Raw genomic sequence first — 24,963 nt, 5'->3', positions numbered from 1 at the left:
TGCTGTGTTTTTTGCTTTGGAGAGCGGCTCTTACCTGAGCATCTGAGATGTCAGTGGGGCAGCACTCTGCTGGGATAGATATTTGCCCTTTTGGTGGGGGGGGGGGGGGGAGTTTGCGCTGAACCTTTCAGCTAGGATGTTGGCAATGTCTCTGGGTTTGGTGTATTTTTTTGTCATTTTGGACTAATTCTGAGCATATCTGGGAATTACCACCCAGGTTCCTAACATAACTAATGAAAGCCTTGTGATTATCCTTAGTGTCCTGTGCAATTTTTCTCTCGAAGCTGGCCTTAGACAATTTTATGAGTGCCCGTAGTTTTTTGCTAATACTGATCAGTGATGCCTTCCCTTTTTGGGATTTTGCTCTATCATTTAGTAGCTTCCTCCTTCTATTGTATAGTTTGTTTATGGCTGGGGTCCACCAGACAGGACGTCTGCCTTTGGAGGATTGGGTCTTGGTTTTATTTGGGATCGCATGATCCATGCATTCCTGAAGGTGTTCATAGAATGCGTTTATAAAGGATTCTGCGGTCTGGGCCATATTTTCTACAGGCCCGGGGGCTTTGAAGGATTCCACCTCGGTTTTGAGGAGTGTGAAATTTGCTTTAGAGAAGTTTTTCACTGTGGTTTTCTGGACAGGGGGTGGGGTCGGGATGTGAATATCCAGTGAGATTAGTTGATAGTCTGATCTTACCAGTGAGGGATACACTTCTGGTCTCGAGCATAAGAGTCCCCATGTTGGTGATGATCAGGTCCAGTATGTTTTCCCCTCTTGTGGGAGTGGTAACAAGTTGTTCCATAGCATTTGAGTTTATAAATTCTAGGAACCTTTGGGCTAGGGTGTTGGAGCTAGAGTAATGCTCCCAGTCTATGTTTGGGTAGTTAAGTCGCCCATTATATTGGTGTTTGGAGAGACCTTCATATTTTCCAGTGTTCTCAGGAAGGCCGAGTGGGGTTCCTGGGTTTGGGAGGGTGGTCTGTAGCAGGCTATAAACTGGAAGGCAGTTTTACCCACTGTTAGTTGCACATGGATAGTCTCTGATGCTTCGTGCTTTGCCATCAACCTGAAGGTGTGGGTATCTTTGATGAATATTGATACTCCCCCTCCTTTTGTGGTTCGGTCCAAGTTTTGGGTCCGAAAAGCATGGTATGAGGTATAACCTGGTAGTGCTGGGGTGCTCTCGGGAGCCCTGAACCAGGTTTCTGTTACTGCACAGATATCGATGTTCTCCATGCCAAGGAGAGTTTCGAGTGCGTGCATCTTGAGGTTTAGACTTCTGGCGTTGAGTAGCATTACTCTTAGTTTCTTATCCCTTGTGATGCCTATGTCGGTGGGTTTGTCTTTTGAGCCTTGCCTAAAAAAGGCACTATGGGGGTAGCAAGAGCCTTTGCCAATATCCGAAAGCCCAGGGGTGACAGGTGCAAGCCGTCCCTAGCGAAGCATCGTGGCTTGTCGAGCATATCATCCCAAGCTGACAGGCATTGGATCCCCTTTGAATGACACCAGTACTTAAGCCAATAGTTGAAATTGATCATCTTGTCTTCATATTGTGGCATCATTCTTGGTGAGGGTAAGATGCTACTCAAGGTCAGGGTCATACCGGCCTGGGCTACATGCTCAGAGGGCTCCTCTATGTCTCTTTTCATGTAGTCCAGGGAGGTACGTCTCAGGTCATTCACACCAGCATGGACAATGACTGAGTCATATTTGTACTTGCCTTGGAGTGACCTGAGTGCTTGTGTTATGTGGCGGATCCTAGCGCCCGACAGGCTGCTCACCGTGACCCTCTCCTTGTTCAGCATGGTGAGCGGGACGTCAGTGTTCCTGACGATGGAGTCACCTATTACAATTGTATCAGGTGTGTTGTTTAGTCTTAAGCGCTGTGACTGTTCGGCACACTGGCTTTGTGAGATATGTGTTGCACGTGTTTTGTTTTGGGGTAGCGGTTGCTTGGGTGTCCGCTTTGGAGGTCTCTGCTGCTTAGGCAGATCTTTATTTAGAGCCTCCGAGTATGTTTTTGTGTGATCATGTGTTTGGTTTGCTGTCGTGGTAGGTCTATGTGAGACTGGAATTGTAGTGAGTGTGGTTTCCTTCTCCTCCTGACTGGTTATGCCAGTACTGAGTTGAGAGAGCTTAGCCTCCAGTTTGGCTATATGGTTGCATCTCTCACATGTGTTGGAATTTGTTGGGAGGAGGAGAGGGTTGTCTGTGTACATGAGTCAGTTGTAACATTGCCTCAAGATTCCCAGATTCACTAGCTGGACTGGAGAGGAGATTGACAACTGACCTTTGGGCATGCTAGAATAATATTGGGACAATAAAGTTTACTTTGACCTTTGACCTTATCATCAAAGAGCAGGTCCTTAATGTTCTCTCTAAGGCCAAGAGCACTGAAACAGAGAGTCCAGACAATATCCCTTCTAAATAGCATGAAACATGACCTGTCAGGCCCCCTGGAATTGCTGTTAAACTCCAAACAGACTTCATGCCTCGTGAATGTAGAACAGCAACAGTCATCTCTCTACACAAAGGTGGGCCGTCTACAGACCCTGGAAACTACAGACCCATAAGTCTCACTAGTCTCATATGCAAAGCCATAGAAAGAATTATCATGGAAATAATCAGTAATGACATAGGAAACCTCCAGATACTGGGCCCAATTCAAGTTGGTTTTGTCAAGGATAGGTCATTCCTACTCAACCTGGTGGACGTCTTTGAGAAGGTCATCAAAGCAGTGGAATAGAGCAAAATGGTTTTCACTGCCTACCTTGACTTGTCCAAGGCATTTGACACAACACCCCACTTGGCATTGTTGACAAACTCAAGAGGGTAGGTACAAATCCTTATGACACTCAGTGGATAGCCAGCTGGCTTACAGATAGGACCCAGGAATTTAGAATTGGGGAGTCCAGCTCTACAAAGAGGCCAGTCACAAGCAGAGTCCTTCAGAGATCGGTCCTGGGACCATTCCTTTTTGGCATTTACTTCTCTGAAGTCAAGGCCAATGTCAGTGACTTCTGGCTGACTAAATTTGCAGATGATTGCAAACTGGGAGCTGTCATTGAATCCCCCACCAACACAAATGTTCTGCAGGAAGGGCTAACACAGACAAATAACTAATGTCAGAGCTATGGGCTAAAACTAAATGCCAAGAAATGCATAATAGTATCCTTTGAGAAGTCATCCACCCCCCCTGGTAACTATAATATTGACAACACACCACTAAGAGTTTATCCAGTAGTCAGGGACTTGGGGACACAAAGACAATAATCTAGCCTTTGACCATCACATGTCTACAGTATTGAGGAAACCATTCTATGTTGTTCAACTTACAAACAAAGGTATGGTATCTAGGTCCAAGGAAGTCATTGTTCCACTGTTTTCGACATTCATCAGACCTATCATTGAGTACAGTGCCCCCTTTGGTATGTACCTGACCAGGCATAGCCAACAATTGGAATGTCCAGAGGTTCCCCACTAAAAGAATACAGGGCATATGTAACATGTCCAATGCAGATCACCTCAAGGCTCTATCCCTCTGTTCTGCATCCTACAGGATGTTGAGGGGAGATCAATGTCTGGCATACTTAGACCTACTACATATCTTCAAAGCAAACAGCACCAGAATTAGCCATTCTAAAGACTTAAACCCTGCCTGTGATATAAATAGAACCTGCTGGAGAATCGGGTATGTATCCCAGAGATTACCCCTTTTTTAGAACAGGCTCTCCATCCAAGTGTAGCACAGTTCCTCCCTAAAGAGATTTGGAATACATGCCTAGGCTTAAAAAGGCCCTTATGGTTTTTAGCCTAGTAAACACCTATGAACTACAACAGCACATAATCTAAATCTATAAACAGTGTGTACAGTGTCATTTAAAGTGAGACATATGCTGCACAGCCAAAACTGAAGTCCAGCTGACCACAGGCCAAAACTTTGATTTGCATAATTGATATCAATAACATGGTACTTTGTCTGGAAACAATACCCCAAATCATGGTCAGATAAGAAGAATATGCCTGTGGGCATTCTACAGTACAGTCTAGTACCATTTCCTTCATGTTAATATCAAGCACAACAGAATTATCAGGGGAATAGTATTATACTGTTTCCTTCATTTTGCTGTCAGGCACACCATAATTAGCTTGGGTGTTGGCACCATCAGACCTTAAATCTTTTTATATGTTTAATAACTGAAGAAGTATTCAGGTCTGAAGATTCATGATTCTGGCCAAAGTTGGGATCAAATGTAGCGATACAAGAAGTACAAATTAATTCAAGTTTCTTATAAAATAAATGAAATAAAGCTCAATGGGGCTTTAAACATCACATTTTTGGTTTTGACACTTAACTCATTCAGGATTTTACCTTTTGAAGTAGACTTTTATACTTATACTAAAAGCATATAACTGGAAATATTTCACAACTTTCCTCAGCAGTTTGCTGCACCCATTTCGTTATGCTAAATCAAGATAACGAAAGGCATTATATTTATTTCCTGCTTAAACCATGCTTTGATTTTCCTGTAATGACAGCACATAGGCACATGTATTGTACATGGCATTACATACACATATTAGAGATGTCAGTACCCTGCTATGTTATCAGACTGGGTGGTGTGACCTGGTTACAAGGGCTAAGCCATGCTTAGTAAGTATCAACATTGCTGCAATTTAACAGCTGAGCTGATTTGCGCACTGGTAAGCGAAGCCTACCCCGTTTAAGCATCCATACGTTTACCCATAGCTTAGCACCACTTAGCTTTGCACAAACCCGCTTAAAGCTGCTCAAAACTGCCTTAACCACTCTGTATCCAACACTTCTTGTTCTGCCCAGCAACAAAATGAACAGCCCTTGCAGGTCTTGAACCCAGGACCCTGTACACTAAAGTCACAACACTTACCCAAAGAAAAAAACAGATAAAAAGTTAAATGAAGTTTCAGGTTTTTATTCATTTTTTCATTCATGTAGTTATTTATTAATTCATTGTTATGTTTACAGGTATTTTTGGGATAGTTATACAGTTTCACTATACATTTAATAGCAAATGTGTTCATTTATCTTTTTATCTGTTTTTTTCTTTTCGTTCTTTATATTCATTTCCTATTTGCATTTTTCATTTTTATATATATATATATTTTTTCATATGTTTATTTATATGATGAATTGCGTATGTATGTATTTAGGTATATTTTATACATGTTTTTAATCAATGTCAGTACTAGATTGAGTAATATGTCTTATTAGTCATTGTTTCATTTATCACTTTTGTGCTTTTAACAATTTATTTTTTACTCATTATTAGATTATTGATTAATTGTTGTCAGTATATATTTAGCAGGTTCTACACACTCTGAAGAAGTCCTTTGGACGAAACCTAGGTCAGTGTTGGAGAACTGTGCATTTGTTGTTCAATAAACTATATGGTTGAGCTTCGTGTCTTTGTGGGATTTTTAAATTTAGAGATTTTTTTGTAGCAGTTTTCTAGTTTGGAGGTTGTAGAGGTGGACAGGTTGGTTAGGAGAGGAGCACCGTATAATAAGAAAGGGAGAATATATGTAGTGGCCAGAGTATGTGTAGTGGAGTGAGAGAGAAAGCGATTGTTCCTATACAACATACCTAGCTTTTGGTGGTTTTTTTTAATATTTTGTTGTATATGTGTGTCGAACTTTGAGGTGTTCGTCCACAGTTATACTTAGGAGTTTTGCAGAAGGCACCACTTCTATGGGTGAGTTAGTTTGGCTAAGGACTTTGAATTCATTTTTGTTGAATGAAAAGGTCTTGGAGGGGGGAATAGTAGGATTTTATATTTATTTGCACTGAGAGAGAGGGGGTTATGGTGCATCCAGTTTTCTGCTGTGGAGAATGCAGTTTGAGTTTTTGTCAGCAGTTCGGAGAGGTTAGCAGCAGAGCAGATTAAGGTAGAATCGTCTGCATATTGAATAATTTTTGTGTCAGGAATAGCAGTGTGAAAGCTATTGATGAAAATGTTGAAAAGCATGGACCCAATGATGGATCCCTGTGGAACACCAGTTGGGGTAGGTAAGAAGGAAGAGGTGGAGTTCTTCCATTTGACTGCCTATATGACAGACATATGACTATAGGCTTAAGTTTAATTTTTTTTCCATTATGTGGGAGAAGCACAAGATTTTTAGACTGTTAGAGGATTAGAATTTTAATCTTGTAATGAGGTTCACATATGTAGATTGTGTTTGAAAGAAGGTTAGTCAGGGTTTGAACAGGTGCAGAGCCAATGCATTTGTAGGTAATTTCTAAGGTATTTTTTGAATTGGGATAAGGAGGGGTCTGTGGTGAGTTCTACAGGAAGTAGGTTGCATTTTTTTCCGGCAGAGTTCGAGAATAGTGAATCACTGTCTGAGTTGTTGGTTGTATGTGTTTGCAGCCAGGGATAGTGTGTGCACACAGCTTGGTGTTGGACCCTGCACATTCCATGCTGCCCATGCTCCCTCCCCACACTGTTATTCCAACCTCTTCCATACATTATGCATACATTCTCTGATACTTTCCCTAAGGGTATCACCCCATCACAGGTGTGTGTTAGTGTTGGTCCACAGTTCATGCAATGGGACATGGTGGACATGTTACTGTGGTTTGTCCACATGGCCTTGCATATGGCTTATGTGGAGTGTGTTATGTTGTTATTTGGGTGTCCATGACATAACATGCATTGGCAGTACGTGTGACATACAGGCCTTTGGCAGGGGCCTGAGGGCCATTAGCTGTTGCTGCGGGTGAGATGTGTCAGGTCTTTGCATTCTGTCAGGCCTACAGTCTCAGACCACCATACAGTATATTCCCCTGGGTTGACAGGGTAGGTGTGATAGGTGTTCATGCCAATACCTTCTATCAGTCTTGATCAGGTGGTGTGGATGCTGGCAGGGTGCTACCTACAGCTAGGGACACACCTGCATTGGACACCTGCACTGTATGCTGCATTCTTCCTGTATTACCAAATACAGGTGGGGTCATATTGTACCCATTCCCCACAGCAGGGATATGACCAAAGATGTGCCTGTAGGTGGTGTTTGTGTGAGCTGGGTGCATGTGTGCTATGGACACTACTTGCATCTGACACACACAGATATGCATGGGGCATTCCAGTTATGCTGGCATGTGCAGATACATCAGCTGTTTCCCAATACATCAGTCCTACCTCTTTTGTGACCTGCAAGTGTTCGGGCAGACATCACCGGTATCCCCTACTACAGGACCAGTTAATGTGATGCATACCTGTATGTACAATTCCAAGGGTGTCTCCATTTCACAGTGACACAATATATACTGTATGTCTGGGGTACTTTTCCCTGTGTACTGCTTGTATGTCTAGCCCAAAAGCCATGCCATGTCAGTCTTTCAGATGGTGACACATATTACCCCTATACATTTACAATGGCTTATTGCTAGCATGTGTTATACTGATGGGAATTGTCTTTGGCACTGCAGTTGTGAGGGCTTGTCCATGTCATCAGCTGTAGTGGGCAATGGCCACCAGGTCTTACCTCAACATGCATACATACTGACCACTCTCACACAATATGAAACACACGCCAACCTAACACACACAGACCTGCATATTGTGCAAATGATACAACCTATCCTGCTACCTTAGTCACCTTTGTGCATCTTTGCTCCGCTGGTATTATACCTACACATACATGTTACTACATTTCTACATAGGGTTGTGGGGGGCCACACATGACTGTTACGACGTGTGTACATCGGATTGGAGGAGCACACCAGACCATTACTACATTTCTAAATAGGTTGAGGGGGGCACACCTGACTGTTATTACATGTCTAGGTTGGGCTGGGGGAGCACACCTGACTGTGTGTACATTCCTACACAGGATTGTGGGAAGGGTGGCATACCTGACTGTTACTACATGTCTACGCAGGATTGGGGGAGGGGGCACACCTGTTTGTTTCTACATTTCTACACAGTGGTTGGGATTGGGCACACCTGACTGCTACTACATTTGTATGCTGGATTGGGGAAAGGGGCACAGCTGACTGTTTCTACATGTCTACATAGGAGTAGGGGGGGGGGGCACACCTGACTGTTACTACATTTCTACATAGGATTGTGGAGGGACACACCTGACTGTTTCTACATTTCTACACAGGATTGGGCGGGGCACACCTGACTGTTACTACATTTGTACGCTGGATTGGGGGAAGGAGCGCACCTAACTGTTTCTACATGTCTACATAGGAGTGGGGGGGGGGCACACCTGACTGTTACTACATTTCTACATAGGATTGGGGGGCACACCTGACTGTCTCTACATTTCTACATAGGATGGGGGGCACACCTGGCACTTGTACACATTTGCTATGACTGTACTGGCATGTCAGGTACTCCATTTCATTCTGTATTCTAACCTATCATGCTGACTAGAAGCATATCAGTGTACTGAAGGTTTTAGCTTTGGTTGACCTACATATTAGTGTCTGACTTCCTACCCTTCAGAAATAACATCCTACTGCCCGACCTGCTGTAGTCTGTCTGTGTAGGCCTGGGGGGGGGGGGGTTACCCATAGGCATCATTCAGAGGCCATAGCACAGCCTGTGTTTGTTTTTGTCTACACCTGTCCTGCCGGCTGAGACTGATGTTGGGTATGTGAACCTCCCGGACTGACATGTGTGAGTCATATGGACACACATGTCACCCACTACATTTCCTGCAGTGGGTTCTGTCACCCTGTGTAGTGCTGGCTGCTATGGTGACTCCAGTATCTGTCAGAGATCTCATGGTGCCACTGTGGGTGTCTATCAGCTGGCATACCAGTCAGCCACCTGATTCCCTTGCATGCTCACATCCATACCATAGATACATGTAACAACACATTCTACTCCATTCGGCAATTGGTAGGTTGATTGACTTACCTTGTGGGTGTGCCAGTGTTGAGGATGGTGCTGGAGGACTGCATATGTTGGATGCACATAATACACTCCCCATACATGGTTGAGCACAGGTAGTGTCATGTTTGGCATCCCTTTTACTGTATGTGCGAGTCAGAGAGAGGTGTCATTCCCTGGGACCCTACTGTGTCAGTGTATGTGCTATGCTTTGCCTCTTTGCCAAGGCCAGGGCATACTGGGCACGCCTCCGTATGCCTACTAGAACAGGCTCAGGTTGTTCCTCCTCCGAGTCACTCTGTGCCTGTGCAGGCCTTGGCATTGGTGTGGGGCTGTGTGGCCCTGCCATGTGCTGTTCCTGCTGCAGCTGCTTCCGCAGGATCATATTGTGTAGCATGACACATACCATAACATTTTGAGTACCTGTAGCTGGTGAGTACTGCAAGGCTGCACCAGATGTGTCCAGGCAGCAGAACCGTGACTTGAGCATCCCAAACACATGCTCTGTTATAAGTCTGGTCTGTGCTTGTGCCTCATTATGGCGTTCTTGTTCGGGTGTGTGTGCATTTCTGAGGGGTGACATCAGCCACGGCTTCAGTGTGTAATCATCATCCCCCACTAGGTGGCCATAAGGAATGTCCCCATTGCCAAATCTCTGGTACAGCTGCGTCAGATGCCAGATGTGGGAATTGTGATAGCTTTCAGGGCAGCCAGCACACACATTCATTAAAATGCCCTGGGCATCACCCATGACCTTGCAGTTGATGGAGGGGAAGCCCTTGCGGTTGATGTAGACCCTACCCTGATCACCGGGTGGTGCTTTGATGTGTATGTGTGTGCAGTCTATAGCACTCACTACCGCAGGGTATTCTCCTATTTAGTGGAAGAGACGCATATTGCTGGCCAACACCTCACGGGTGTTGAGGAAATGTACGTGCTCACCAGCATGTGCTGACATGGCATCCAGGAACTGGTGGAATACTCTGGATGCTGATGTCTGTGAGATCCCCATGATATCCCCAGTTTAGCTTTGGGAGGTACCTATGGCTAGTATTCCTAGGCCTACACATACCTTGGTATCCAATGGGATGGGTTCCCCTCTGCTAGTTCGGTCTGTCAGGCGTGGCCGGCACAGCTCAATAATTTGCTGTATGAAGTCCCTGTCCATGCTATAGTGCTCCGCTATCTCTATCTCATGTAGCCCCTGGTAGGTTACCCTGGGTTTGTACACTCTTCTCCGTCTCCTCACTGTGGGTTGGTCGACAGCACTCACATCCTCACCACCCTCAGCCTCTTCCACATGTTGTTGTATGATGCCTGCTGCAGCCCCTATCATTTTATTGTTTTGTTTGTAAAAAGTTCCCTGCTTGTATAGAGTATGGGAAAAACCTGAGGTGAAGTTGTTTGCATAGTTTATAGTAGTGTTCTGGGCTGGTCTGCTGCCTGTGTAATTGGCTGATTCTGAAACATTTCACCTGCCAGCTATGCTAGTTCTCCTAGATTACCTTCCTACTGCTGTTTTTCCTTCCCATTGCCTTCCTGTTTAAGCCCGGGGGTGCCCCATACAAACACAGTGCTCAAATGTGCACAGAGCTGCCATTTCCTGGTTTACTTTTGTTTTCTTTAAAACCCGGTGCACAGCGTGCACACCCGCTTAGGCAATGTAAAGAGTGCTAGGCAGCCTCAGGCACACCCCCCCCCTTGCTTAGCTGTGCTAAGCTAGTAGCAAACCTGAGCCACAGGGCTCAAATCCACTTACAGTATGCCTGACACATCCCCCTTTGATGCTAGCTAACTCCTAGGCTTGCACCAAGCTATTTGTGCTCTTACACTGTTGGGAGCTGACTACCATGCAGGGAAAAATCTGGGATTAACTATCATTCCCCTCATTTGCATAGGATTGCCTGCTAATTCATAGTTACATGTCCCACACTGAGCCTCCCCCTTTATCAACCACTATTCTCTGGCCATGTTGTCTTCTGCCTGCCGTTGGGTATAATGGCAGAATAGTGATTTTAGTTAGAATGCTTATTGTAGGTTTATTTTATTATTTTCCCCCCAATCCTGTTTGTGCGCTGTTGCGCTATGCTTAAACAGCCGAGATCGGCTAAAAAAAGTAAAAGTTGATTTTTTTTTCAAGTGTTTTCCATGCCAATGGCCTTATACTTGGCCATTGGTATGCTTTCTCATGATATCCACACTTTATTTGGAGCTGTCATGGCTTCGTTTTGTAATTTGCAGAAATGTCCTCCGTTACTGACTGAGTACATTTCTGCAGATTACACTAGTCCTGCACGGCCGGTTTCCAGCTTCCGGGATCACAAATTCACCTCATTTGCATGGATTTCTCTTGCAAATAGGGTAATTTGCATACAGGGGCTGAGTCTGTGCAGGACTAGTGCATGAGCGCTACTATTATTATTAGGTTATTCCTGGATCACATGGCAGACATATTGCCTGCTGGAGCTCCTGCACTAATCCTGCACGCTGTGCAAGGCTTGCAGAATCTGGGGGTATGTGTTGCAAATCTGCCTTAATGGTTTTATTGCTTTTCCAGTAACAAACCAGGAACAGTCTTATTTTTTCAGTAGTAGGGGTGAATAGAAAGCATAATGTAGAAATTTCCATTTCATATCTTCCAAAATGATGCAAAGTCTGATGCTTTTCTAATAAAGTCTAGAATAAGTCTTGTCAGTTTGAAGAATGAATCCCACTTGTGCTTTAATTAAGATTTAGGTGGTACTGATTTGTGGTTTAAACAATTTTTATCTATCTATCTATCTATCTATCTATCTATCTATCTATCTATCTATCTATCTATCTATCTATCTGTCTGTCTATCTATCTATCTATCTATCTATCTATCTATCTATCTATCTATCTTTCTATCTATCTATCTATCTATCTATCTTTCTATTTGTTAAGCAAAACAGATGTCACTCTTGTACTTGTTAAAATTCATATTAGATATTGTAATAAGCTAGTGTATACTTTAAGATGTATTACTCTCATAAACTGTAATTTAGTGGACATATATTATGTAATAGTTCATATAGGTAACTTCTGTCTCAATAATTAGTCTATATTTAAGTATAATATTATCAGCTAATAACTTCATTCTTTTCAAACAATTAAGCCAGAATATAAATACCCTCATCATCCTAGTTTCCAATTTATCATAATATTTTCTATAAGTCCTGTGGTAATTGAAGTACAAGATATTCTAAAAGCAGTTTTTAAATTTTTCTTTAGTATATGTAATTTTTGAAACATTTTTGTATATAATTATTTCATCTGTATTTTGTTAGTAATGAAATACAATTAAGTACATTAACTCATAGTATTTTATTATTAATTAAATTGAATGATTGATCCTAGGTTGTAAAATCTTCCTTAAACATTTTTCAAGTATCGCCTTCCCTTCCAGAAAATAAGAAAACATGTATGCAATGATCTACCGTTTGAAGTGTATATATTCAGTATTATCCCATGTCTTGTTGAGATGTCTAAAACTTATTTTGTATCACATGGAATACCAAAGAAAGAAAAGTAATGCCTTAGTTTTTCTTATGCTTTTTTATCTGACCTTAAAGAAGCTTTATTTATTATGTTTAATACCATCACAAATAGTAAAATGTGGCTCTAGAGAAATGTCTGAAGAAAACAAACTCCTAATAAAAAAAAAAAATAACATTATTCTCAGCTCCAAAGAATCATGGTCTAATTTTATTAAAAAAAAATATATATATATCATAAAACTAAACAAAATAAGTAAGAAATCACCAGTTTCACACTAACAGACACTAACAGTGTTTCTTCATTTATAAAGTAGCATATATAATGTCACATGATCACAATCCTTAAAGGCACATTGCTTAAAACAAGATGAACATTTACCGTTTAACCAGTATCTAATAATCTTTTAAGACAGGTTTAATACTGACATTAGAACTCCGGCCAGGGCTTCTATCTGCTCTAAAATATAGTCTAATAATATTCTCTGGTTTCATTAGTTAAAATAGAGTGTTTCCTTTTGCATTCAGACCAGCCACTTCAAGTGCTCTAAACTTGAAGTACTATGTATTGCCTTAAATCATAACATGCTTAACAAGTCCATTGATCACTACCCGATAGTGAGCAGCTGTCTTGTCTTTCACTTGTCTGTTTTCTAAATGTAGTCTGCATTGTATACTACACAAGTAGCCATATAACCACGTTCATTGTCTTACCATTAGCATATGCTTGGAATTTCATTTGTTTCCCTAATTGTGGATCATTAAACATCATACTATTTTCAATGTTCATGTTTAATATTTTCTGCCAATGTAGGCATTATTACACAGTTTACTATCCGGACACTATACATTTACTCTCCCGTACTGACGGGGCATTGTTGAATAACTATTAGCCGTGGAGGTGCCCAGCTGTACCTGAATCTAAAGTTCAAAACTTACAACACTTTTCAATAGCAGTGTCTGTAAATATGCTTGTTATTAATCAACGTAATCAACATCTCAATAAACTGGTTCAAATGTTCACAAACCATTTCCACTTTGTAGGTATTGGGTATGACTTTGAACACAGCCTAGATTATCCATAGTTACTAGTATCACTCTAACAAATTCAACAGTTTTTTTTGCCAATTATATAGCTGTTATATAATGTCCTTTCTCTCTCAGATAGCTGTTGACATAACTCAGAGTAGGATTCATGATAGGCTCATTATATAAAGAGATTGGTTCTGAAACCCACTAACTTGTAATTGTAGGTTTCAGAGGTGGATCCTTGGATCACTATGGAATTTCAGGTAAACCATAAATGACTGAAAATTCATCTGCACTAAAATAGCCCATTATTTTACGACACAAATGCTGATACTCCTCCTGCTTCTAGTATTTAACACATTTCTTGACTTCCTATATCAGACTTTTACAAATTATAAACAAGAAACTAACTGTTTTGAGCAGTTTTGATGAACTAAGGAAATATAGTTGGACAGGTATTTTATGCTTAATGAATCCCATTTTGTAATATCTTTACCCTGTCATCTTAAATAGAAAAATAATTAACTCTTTATTTAATCAGTCTTTAAAATCTTTTAAGTTCATCTTGTTAGAAGGAAGTCTGTTAATTAATGCATCCTATATATTTTACACACACACACACACACACACACACACACACACACACACACACACACACACACACACACACACACACATAAAATTCTACTTTTCTTTATTAAATTTATTAAGTTTATGTTCCTGTATGAAGAACTTTACATATGATTACTGTCATTGTACACAGTCCTACTTTTTATTGTCTAAAACAATTACCTATAAAATAAGGACAAGTGTATTTAAACTGTTATTTTATTTACATTAAGCTAAATCAGTTTATATTATTTTTGCTGCCTAACCATGCTCTATATTGTGTAGTAGAAACATTTATTATTTACTGTTATCCCTCTTAGAGTATCTATCATCATAATATCATATTAACATTATAGACTGTACCTTTTACAACCAGAAAGAAACAAAAATTTAAGCCATCCCAGGTAAGATAGAGGCTTATCTGTTTTGTTATGCTTATTAGGAATTGTGGCATAACTCCAAATATGTAAACTGGAGATGATACATTTATTTATTAACTATATTTCCATAGAATAGCAAGTAATTAACAAAATGCTAGTATAAATTCAGGCATTTGAATACGTCTACACCCCTTTATTTTCTTTGAAATGTAGATGCTGTCCTGCTTTTAGTGATGCTGGATTATTATCATGATACAGAAGAATAAAAATGCTACCATCCTCCTCTGTCAATATGATTATACTTGTCTAATATTATAAACAACAAAGAGAGTAAGCTTTTTAGATCAAGAAAGGTATTGCACAAGTTTTCAAAAGGTAGCTTGTCTTTTCATGAATGCATGCAATGAAGTACAGTAGTTGGGGGGGGGGGCAGGTGTTGAAAATACTAGACGGTAGCTGAATAACTTAGCCATTCTCCAGTTACCTACCCTGCTAGGCATATTCTGCTCATATTTTCCATCATAAATAAGTAATACAAAGAAAAAAGTACTGCAGTCAAAATAACTGCTCTTCATTTATATTATGATGATTTAATAAAAAATGCTAACCATCAGTAACTAATTAAATGTGATTGAAAGAGAACATCATTCAAATGAAGCCCAAAACACAACAAATGAATTTGCAATAAAGCAAAATTAAAAGTGTGATTCTTTTTTAACCTGTGTATGTGATTATTACTTTATAGCATTTCTGCAGTAAAATAGAATCTTACTCAACAAATGAGAATTATGTGCTAAATCATAGACCACTACAACTAAAAAAACAGAATCAATAGGTAGGTGCTTCATCGTCTCATAAGTATTTCTTTTTAACCAGGTGGGTGGCCTAATGGTTAAGGTGTTTGCCTTACAAACACAAGGTGCAGGGTTAGAGTCTCACAAGGGATAATTGGCTAGGCTTAAAATGGCCCACAAGGGCAATTAGCCTAGTACTAATCTATGAACCATTAAATGTCTCACTTACAAACAGCCTGCTAGACTATTTTTAGGTATATAAAAGATGAACTTAATCAGAGTTTTGTCAGTGCAAGTCATGGTGTTTAAAAAGTCACTCATTTCATAATAGCTAGTTTTGCTGCTTGAAGAAGTTAGAGTGAGTGGCTTTCTTCTTGTCAAAGGTGTCCTTTGATATGTTTAAGGAAGCCTACCTGTATACATTTGGTATTTTGCCTTTAATTCAAGAATAAACTATCTGTGTTTTGCAATACTCTGCATTTGCGTTATTAATTGTCACAGTCCATCACTTGTTCTCATTTGTGCAAGAGAACAAATGTTCATGAATCACTTCGTCCATAATGTAAGTCTGAAACAAAAACATGCAAGAAGTAAACCATACAGAGGAATGGTAGATTGTATTAATGGAAACAAACATACAATGGTATCCACATTATATTTCTTCTTAAAGCAAGACATCATATGGTAGCACAAAGTTCAGTTCCCACAGAAAAATAAATATGTAGCCTGGTCAATTAAATCAGTAACCAATGTACAGGATTAGATATGACCAGCAGTGTGAAGTGAAATCATCCAAGCAAGTGGCAGAGCTCAGATATCTCTTCCCATAAAATAAATAAATAAATAAATTAAATACAAATAAGCCAGATTAGTTCCTTTGCACCCACTGTCTGGCAATCCATTCCTTGTTACCATGCAGATTTCACTGACTCCAAATTCAGACATGACCTTATTGTGCCTACTCAAGCCCAGAATACCTGCTCTCCCACTGACTGTGTCACCTCACTGCCTTTATTTCCTTTTGCCTTTATTTCATCTTGACTCACTCAACTACATTACCACAATCAATAGTTCGTGCTGGAGAGACAGGTTCATAACCCAGAGACTGCCCATGCTCTAAAATAGAGTTCCCATACATGTCAAGCAGAGCACCTTACTGGCCCTCTTCAAGAGAAATTTTTATGAGTGGATGGGAAATAGAAAGTTCACCTGGGAATCACTCCAGTGGCTCTACTTAGGTTCATAGGTTCATAGATTAGTACTAGGCTAAATGCCCTTGCGAGCCATTTTAAGCCTAGCCACTTATCCCTTATGAGACTCAAACCCTGCACCTCATGTGTGTAAGGCAAACACCTTAACCATTAGGCCACTTGACAGACGCAGTGGGAACTAACATTGCGTGGCGCAATGCCACAGCACTTCTATGGGCTAGGCTTGTACGTCTCCATGGCCATTAGCCTAGTACACACCTATGAACCCATTACTTTATAAATAAGCATTGATGTAATGCTTACAGCCAATAATTAACACCAAATCCATATAATTCAAAAGAATTTAAACTAGATTTACTTAAATCAAATGAATAAATTCTTAATTATTCTGAAACCACACAAATGAATAAATTCTTAAATTACACCAAGTTAGTTTAGACCAAATGTGTTTTATATATAGATAGATATGGAAACTGATACTTTTTGTCAAACTGTGCTTTGGTTGACATTAGTTGACATAATTTGGTCAACGAAACAGATGTCCGACACCTGACAGCAGAAGTAGCAGATAGGACAATTCTTGAGATTGTGAAATTTGCCCTTTCCCCAAGAACTGTGTGATCTTGGAGATAGAATATTTCATTAGCAGGGGGTGCAGGGGGCTTGCTGTAAACGTTTTGCATGCATCGAGAGTGATGCTGAGCGCATGTGTAGTAGTGCGTAGACATGCATAATTTGAACATTTGGAGTTGACATTATGCACGTAGACATTAGTAAATCCACAGATAGATAAACAGATAAATAGGTATATATATATATATATATATATATATATATATATATATATATATATATATATATATATATATATGTGTGTGTGTGTGTATCATCTTCCTAACTTTTAGACTATAAAGAACAATGGAACCTACTGAATATATTTAATTTGTGTTCTCATTGTAGCTCCTTAACTAAATAACATGCATATATATATATATATATATATATATATATGTATATATATATATATATATATATGTATATACACACACACAGACACACACACACACACACACACACACACACACACACACACACACACACACACACACACACACACACCCACAGTTATGTTATTTATTTATTGCATTTGTTTACCGGGAAAGTTCACTGGGCCAAAAAGAGCCCATTTTCAGTGGAGGCCTGAGGAGAAAAGCTCCCACAAGAACATAGATGCAGAAAATATTAAAGATTAATTGGTACAAAAATAGATAGTGTTACAGATGGTGATTACAGTAATATATACATAAAAGCAGGTATTTTGTTGGTTGCCAGATTAATTCATTCAGAGAAGTATAAATAGAGCTATATTAATCAGCATTATTGTACCAGTATCAAGAAGTGATGAAAAATAATACTTATGGAGAGAATATCATCAGTCAGCAGTAGCAAAAAGCATTTTAGTTATCATATAAGGAGAAGGAGGAGGTTAGGTTATAGAGCTGAGATGATTTTTCAGTATTTGTTTGAAGCTGGAGGTGCTGCCTGTGTTTCTTATAGAAGGTGGATGTGAGTTCCATAGTTTGGCGATGGTGAAGGAGTAGAAGAGTTGACCAGCAGGTAAGGTGGGCTTTTTTTACTTTTAGAAGAAGATGATTTTCAGATCTTAGTTGCCTGCTGGGTTGGTATTGGACAAGTTTTGTTGAGAGAGCAGGACAGTCTGTAGATTATTTTGTGTCTTGTAGTTAGCTGGATGAATGAGAGATGGTGGTGAAGTTCCAGCCAGCCTCATTGTTTCAGTGAGTTACAGTGGTGGGATGAGAATTTGGCCTTGGTGTCAAATTTGGCTATTCTGGTATAACACATATCAAGTTTGGATTCTGCAGAATTTTGGATATTAGTGAGGAGAGGGGTACCATAAAGGAGAGAGGGTAATAAAAAGGTAGTTGCAAGGCTAAGGCTAAGAAAGTGTTGGTGCCTGTAGAGCATACCGAGCTTTTGGCGTGTTTTTTTGATGTTATTGTTTATATGTAAGTCAAATTTAAGGTTTTCATCTATAATAATGCCTAGTAGTTTAGTATGTGAGACAATTTCTATAGCGGAATTGACTTGGGCTTGTATAGTGAAGAGTTTTTTATCTAGAGAGTGGTTTTCTTAGGGGTAAAAATACTAATTTAGTTTGTTTTAGATTTAGGGCAAGATGATTGTTAAGCATCCAAGATTCAGTAGAGGGGAGGGCATTCTGGGTGATTTATTGGAGTTCAGAGCTGGAATTAGCAGTGCATATTATAGTAGAGTCGTCAGCATACTGGATTACTGAGCATTGTGGGAGAGTGGAGTGAAAGTTGTTAATAAAGATGCTAAATAAGAGAGGACCAAGAATTGAGCTTTGGGGTAACCCTATGGAAGTATTGAGGAAGGGAGAGTAAGATTGTTGCCATTTGGTGGATTGCTGGCTATTGTAAATATAGCTATTGAACCATTGTAGGGTAGGTGGGGAAATGTGGAGGGCAGATAGTTTAGAGAGGAGGATGGTGTGATAAATGGTATCAAAAGCTTTGAAGAGGTCTAGGAAAAGAGAAGCGATTTTTTTTGCCAGCATCCCATGCCCGGTTAACTGTATCATAGAAGGTGAGGAGGTCAGTGGTGGTGCTGTGTCCTGGTCTGAAACCATGCTGAGTGGTTGACAGAATTTAGTTTTCAAGCAGGTGATTGAGGAGTTGGACATGGATGCATTTTTCCAGTATTTTAGAGAGGGGTGAGAGAATTGCTATGGGCCAAAAATTTGTGGTGTCTATGTTGGTGCTGCCTTTGTGTAAGGCGAGAATGTAAGCTTTTTTCCAGATGTCTGAGACTATGGATTATTTAATCGATCTGTTAATGAGTATGCTGATGAGATAAGGTATAATGTTTGCTGCTAGCTGCAGGAAGGTAGGGGTACATTGTCAGGGGCCAGAGTACTGGGTTTTAGCTTAAGTAAACTTTTTTATTGTGGCTGTGTGTATGGAGGAGAAATTTAGGTTGGACTTGAGGGTAGGATTGTTTTCTGGAATGATATGGTCATAAGCTGTCTTGGTGGTGATGGTGCTAGCTGTAGGAAAAGTGTTGGTTAGTGTATCTATGGTGTCAGTGAAGTAGGAATTGAAGAGGGTGGCAAGTTTGGCAGGGGTTTTGTCTCGGTCATGTGATGGGTTGCTTTGAGACCCTGGGTGTAATAGTTGGTTAATGGAGGACCAGAACTTTTTGGCATTATCTTTATGTTGTTTTTGTAGGTGGAGGTAGTGGACATTTTTATCTCTGGTTATTAGTTGTTTTGCCTGGTTACAGAGTTGCTTGTATTGTAGTAGAGTTGAGGGGTCTTTCTTTTTCTGCCATGATTTCCAGATTTTATCCATTGTGGACATGACTTCCTTGGTAGACTTTGAGAGCCAGCTTGCATGGTTATGTTTTATTCATTTTTGGTGGGTGGGTGTTTGCCTATTTAGGTTATCTAGGAATGTTGAGTTAAAGAAATCAATAGCCTCATTAAGTGGTAGGGATCTGAGGGGTTCCCAGTTTACTTTAGCTAATGTTTCATTAAATATGGATGGTTGGAACTTAGTCAAATTTTTGGTTGATTTATATTGGTGTTGGCCTGGGTTGGGGTAGATTTGTGTAGGATATATGCTGGGTGGTGGTCGCTAATGGTATTAGGTAGTATGCCTCCAGTGGTGATATTGTTAGGGTTGGACACTAATACCCAGTCTAATGTGGAGCCCTGCTTGTTATTTTTGTGGGGTCTAGTGATGTCCTGAATTATGTTTTTTGAGGGTTTCTTTCGGGCAATGTCTAGCCAATAAATGTTTACATCACCTAGAATGATGGTTTCATTATCTATGTTTTTGGATGTTCAGGCAAGTATGTTCTCTAATGTTTGTATGTTGCTTCCTGGAGAAATATACAGGGTGTTTTGCAAATATTTTTATGATTAAGTTGTAATATAGACATTAGTACTTCAACTGGAAAGAAATTGGGTGTTGGTTTTGAGTAGGGAACTAAAGTATATTTGCTAGGGAGGAGTATTGCTACTCCTCCTCCTTTTGTGGGGCTGATCAGCTGTTAGGCATGAGTAGCCTGGGGGGAGAAATTCTGTGTCTTTTACATATGATTTCAACCAGGTTTCGGTAGCTGCTATAATATCAGGGTTGTTTTGTGAAATCCACGCCTGGAGTTCGGGTATCTTGTTTATGGTTGATAGCATGAGAGATTTGCTAGGTTTACCGGGGTCGGTGAGGGTTGGACCTAGTTTGGGTTGTATATCACAGTACTGGGATATAATGCTTTGGCAAATTGTGTGGGTTATACTTATCAGTTCTTTCCTAAAAATGGTACAGTTGCTGCTGGTGGTGTGATAATAGGGGTGTATTTGGAGAGGTATAATTTTTACTTTGGTTAGTGCAGAGGTATAAGCTGTGAATATGCTAGGGTGGGTGGCCAAGTAACTTGATAAATGTCGATTATGTGTGGGGATTGTACAGATGGGTGTAGGAGGTATGTTGGGTGTCTGGAAAGTTGTGATTAATGTTAGGAGAGAGAGTGTAAGTGAGAGAAGTGAGATCATAGTAATAGTGGTGATGGACATGATGGTGATTGAGTGCAGTGTGATAACAGAACGAATAAGAGCAGGATAGCTATAGTTTAGGGGATGGAGTACTATGTGGACATTTGGAATGGGTGGGGAGGTAGAGTAGTTAGGAGTATTGGTATGACTGGGGAATAATTAGAGGGGTTATGGGATAGGTGGAAGAGAGGTGTTGGAGGGGTCAGGTTAGATATAAGGTTAATGTTATGGGGGTGGGCAGGGATAGGGGCAGGGTGGAGAGCAGAGTGAGCATAGCAAACGGAGCAGGCCCGGCCCCCGCAGGGACAGGGTCTGAACAACTATCAGTTTCAGGTAAGTAATACATTTAAGATATCAGTATCCAACAAAAGAGTAATCTAAGTAGCTCTGGAATGCTTTAAAAAATATTACTATAAGCACACAGAGTTGCTGAGCAGTTATAGCGAGAGCTGTGGTTAGTATAGAGGAAGCTGAAAGCAAAAGCAAAAATGTATTAATTTAAACAATGAGTGCATGGGACTGGAAGACTATGTGTGTGTGTGTGTGTGTGTGTGTGTGTGCGTGTGTTGTTAGTGTGATGTGAAGTGTGCCTTTTTGTGTTTATAATTATTCACTTGACAATGACATGGTAGAAGTCACCCTGGAAAACGTAGCTCTTTTTAGTTAATGTAATAATGAGGAAACTGTTTTATGAAACTGCTTAAATAATTGGGTTTAGCAATGACTTTTGAAGTCTAGATCTTTTAGTGGACAATTGAAACAGCTTATTAGGTGCCTGTTTGTCTTAGTGGAACATATAACTGTTAAAACTGTTAAGGTGGACAAAGTGTTGCTATCCTTAATCTGTTTTTTTTTTCTTTTCGGTTTGATGTTAACCAAAAGTCAAAGTTAACACTGATATAGTCTTGAAGATTTTAGTTACAGCAAACATTCTGTTGACTAAAGATAACTAGACATCCTTTTCAGTGATGTATTCAGTTAAATGTTTAATATTGTCTGCTTTTTTTCCTTGTTACATGTATGTAGAGATCTTGATTTGAAGAGGCCAATCTACAGAAGTACGGCATGTTATGGCCACTTTGGAAGGAAGGAGTTTCCCTGGGAGGTGCCAAAGCAGCTTGTGTTTTGAATATGTGATGCCAGTAATCTCTAACCAGACAGTGCCATTACGTTCACTTCACCCAGTCAGGTTTCCTCAGGTTTCTACTTGGAGAGTGATGCCAAATCAAAGTTGTTCATTACTGTGCATGGGGAGGAGCTTGTCAGATAACCACATGTGAATGAGTGGAAACAGCAATAAAATATACTGTTTGAAAATCTGATTTACACAGTAACACATGTTTACAGTCATCTCCTCATATGGAGTAGAATTAGTTTTTAGTAGCTAAGAGGTGCATACTTACAACCCATATTTAAGGTTCATTTTTAGTTATTTGCATTATCCAGTTTTTGGTATTATTAATCATGCAAACTTTAAATATTCAGCACTTTAATGAACCTGATAATATTATCCTTGTCTGCCTTGTATGAGTAACAAGTGCCTGTCAGCAGTTGGATTTTTGTAATAGCTTTAGAATAAAGCTATCTTTTTAAAATATCTTTAGAAAACGTTTCCCCTCATGCGGGACACCACACTTTAACAAAGAGTGATTGTACAGCCTGTGGAATATAAGAAAATGTTACAAAAACTCTATACTGTAATAGCAGTTCCCATTTGATGAACTGCATCTCATGTTAGCTTATCTTTATGCATACTTGTGAAATTAGTACCTTTTCTGTTTATCCGTTTTATTGTACAGAGGCATGCCATTTTAATTCTAAGTTATGAAACTGTCAGAACATTAGTAGTGTACAGATACATTTTCAGGCTGTCCAGTATATGCATCTCTAAATCTTTTTATGTTTTATATCAGGAAAAACATCTAGCCAAATACCTCATTAAGCTCCTAATGTGAATTCTTCTGAATAAGGAAATAATGAGCTAATACCTTTTTTCTTCGGAGTTCACTGCTTTGGCAAAACATTAGTCACAACAGTAACGTTTCTGGGACCAAGCTGCCTAGTATTTTAACCTATGGCTGAAGTAACTGCGGTACATGCATATTTTCCCACGGTTATTTTGCAGTATTGTTTGGTGAACTGATCACAGAAGATGGACTGGTCAATCTAATCATCTGTTTCTAATAATTTGGATACTATGAGTAAAGTGGTCAGGAGCTTCTTTTTTTAGGTTTGCCTTTTACTTTATAAGTTTTCATTCACAATGTGATGTACTACAGAGTTTTGCAAAATAAAAAGTCTAGCAGCTCTTTTTACTACAATGTCGCAATAGAGTAGACATCCTTTTCAGTGGTATATTCAGTTAAATTAAATTGTTTAGCAGTTAGAGTATAAGCCATGCTTGAACAATAAAGGGTTATGTGTGTGCTTCTCTTATTTATAAGTAATTTTATATAAACATTATAATTTCCTTGACCTAGAAAAACAGTTTGTTTTCTTGTTCTATAAACAGCTAAAAGAAAAATAGTTTAAATAGCCTCATTTTAGAGTACTAGCTTAGAACTATGATGTTAAAAAAAGGTTTTTAATTAATTTATGCATAAAAAGTTTTTAATTATTTTATGCATAGTGTGGCTAAACAAAGTACATATAAAGAATGAGTATTGTGTTCTTGTTATCTTGCAGGTAGATTTGCTTTTAGTGATATTATCACATACTGTGATTAAAATTGTAAAGGACAACAAAACAGATGTCAGTACAGAAATATGCAGACATATCTTCCAAACTGAAAAAAAAAAAACAGCCAGCAGTATTTCTTGGGAAGTACAAAGATGTATCACTTATAATTCTGAGAATGTTTTTATGCTGCAAACTTTACCAAGAATTTATTTTCAGACAGGTCAGTGTTTGGGTACAAAGGCCATACAACTCAGAAATAATATATTTATCCAATATTTGGCAACCTTTGAGGCAGATGTGATTGTGTCAAAAGTTGAGGGGCAAACGTTGGTGCCGTAAACGATACAGCCTCTGTGTCTACATGCAAAAATAATTAGATTCCGTCCCCCATGAATATTACTTCTTTCAAAGAAATGTATCCTTTGGGGATATACTTCTAGAGAAGCTTGACTCACCAACTTGTGCTGTGACCTGCTTTCACTTGACTTGCATTTTCACTGCCAATAAGAAAGTGTTATTGATCACTGTAGTAGCCTCTAAAAAAGTGTCCATTATGAGAGTCTCTCCAGTAATATTTATTTGGTATCATATGTCCTCTAATCTGTCATTGAGAAGCAGAGTTATATTCACTGTTTGCACTAATTAATTAATGGTGATGCTATAGACAAAAATATTCCTTGCTGTTATTGAACTCAGATTATTTTAATCATGTTTATGCCAGCTGTCTTTGGGGTACATAGGGCATAAAGCCATGGCTATGTTGTTGGTGACTAGGGTGCAATTATTGGCTTACATACTAGAACAGCTGGCATATGGGACATGGAGAGAGGATAAAGCAGTTTTCATCAGCTTGTCCATTTTGGTTGGTCCACTTGCGTAGGGTTATAATGTCTGCAGCTTACATAGCAGTCCATAGGAGATGACTGGTGTGGAAGCATTGATTTGTGTACTTCTGTAAGCCATCATTTCATCAGTCCATAGGAGATGACTGGTGTAGAAGCAGTGATTCGTGTACTACTGTAAGCCATCATTTCATCAGTCCATAGGAGATGACTGGTGTGGAAGCATTGATTCGTGTACTACTGTAAGCCATCATTTCATCAGTCCATAGGAGATGACTGGTGTGGAAGCATTGATTTGTGTACTACTGTAAGCCATCATTTCATCAGTCCATAGGAGATGACTGGTGTGGAAGCAGTGATTTGTGTACTACTGTAAGCCATCATTTCATCAGTCCATATGAGATGACTGGTGTGGAAGCATTGA

General features: G+C 39.6%; 1 protein-coding gene across 1 annotated transcript in view; it reads left to right on the top strand.

Annotated features, from left to right (window-relative positions):
* The window catches only part of LOC122789349 (S-adenosylmethionine synthase), a 516,516-nt gene extending 493,073 nt beyond the window's left edge, over positions 1-23,443 (top strand). Inside the window, exon 9 of the mRNA XM_044056729.1 lies at positions 22,045-23,443. Coding sequence (XP_043912664.1) covers positions 22,045-22,147 — 103 coding nt within the window. The 3' untranslated portion in view covers positions 22,148-23,443. The remainder of the gene's footprint in view (positions 1-22,044) is intronic.
* The last annotated feature ends 1,520 nt before the right edge of the window (positions 23,444-24,963 follow it).

This window comes from Protopterus annectens, chromosome 14.part0, assembly GCF_019279795.1.
Source record: "Protopterus annectens isolate FY-2018-M chromosome 14.part0, PAN1.0, whole genome shotgun sequence".
NCBI classification, from domain to species: Eukaryota; Metazoa; Chordata; order Ceratodontiformes; family Protopteridae; genus Protopterus; species Protopterus annectens.
This window is presented reverse-complemented; position numbering and strand designations above follow the sequence as displayed.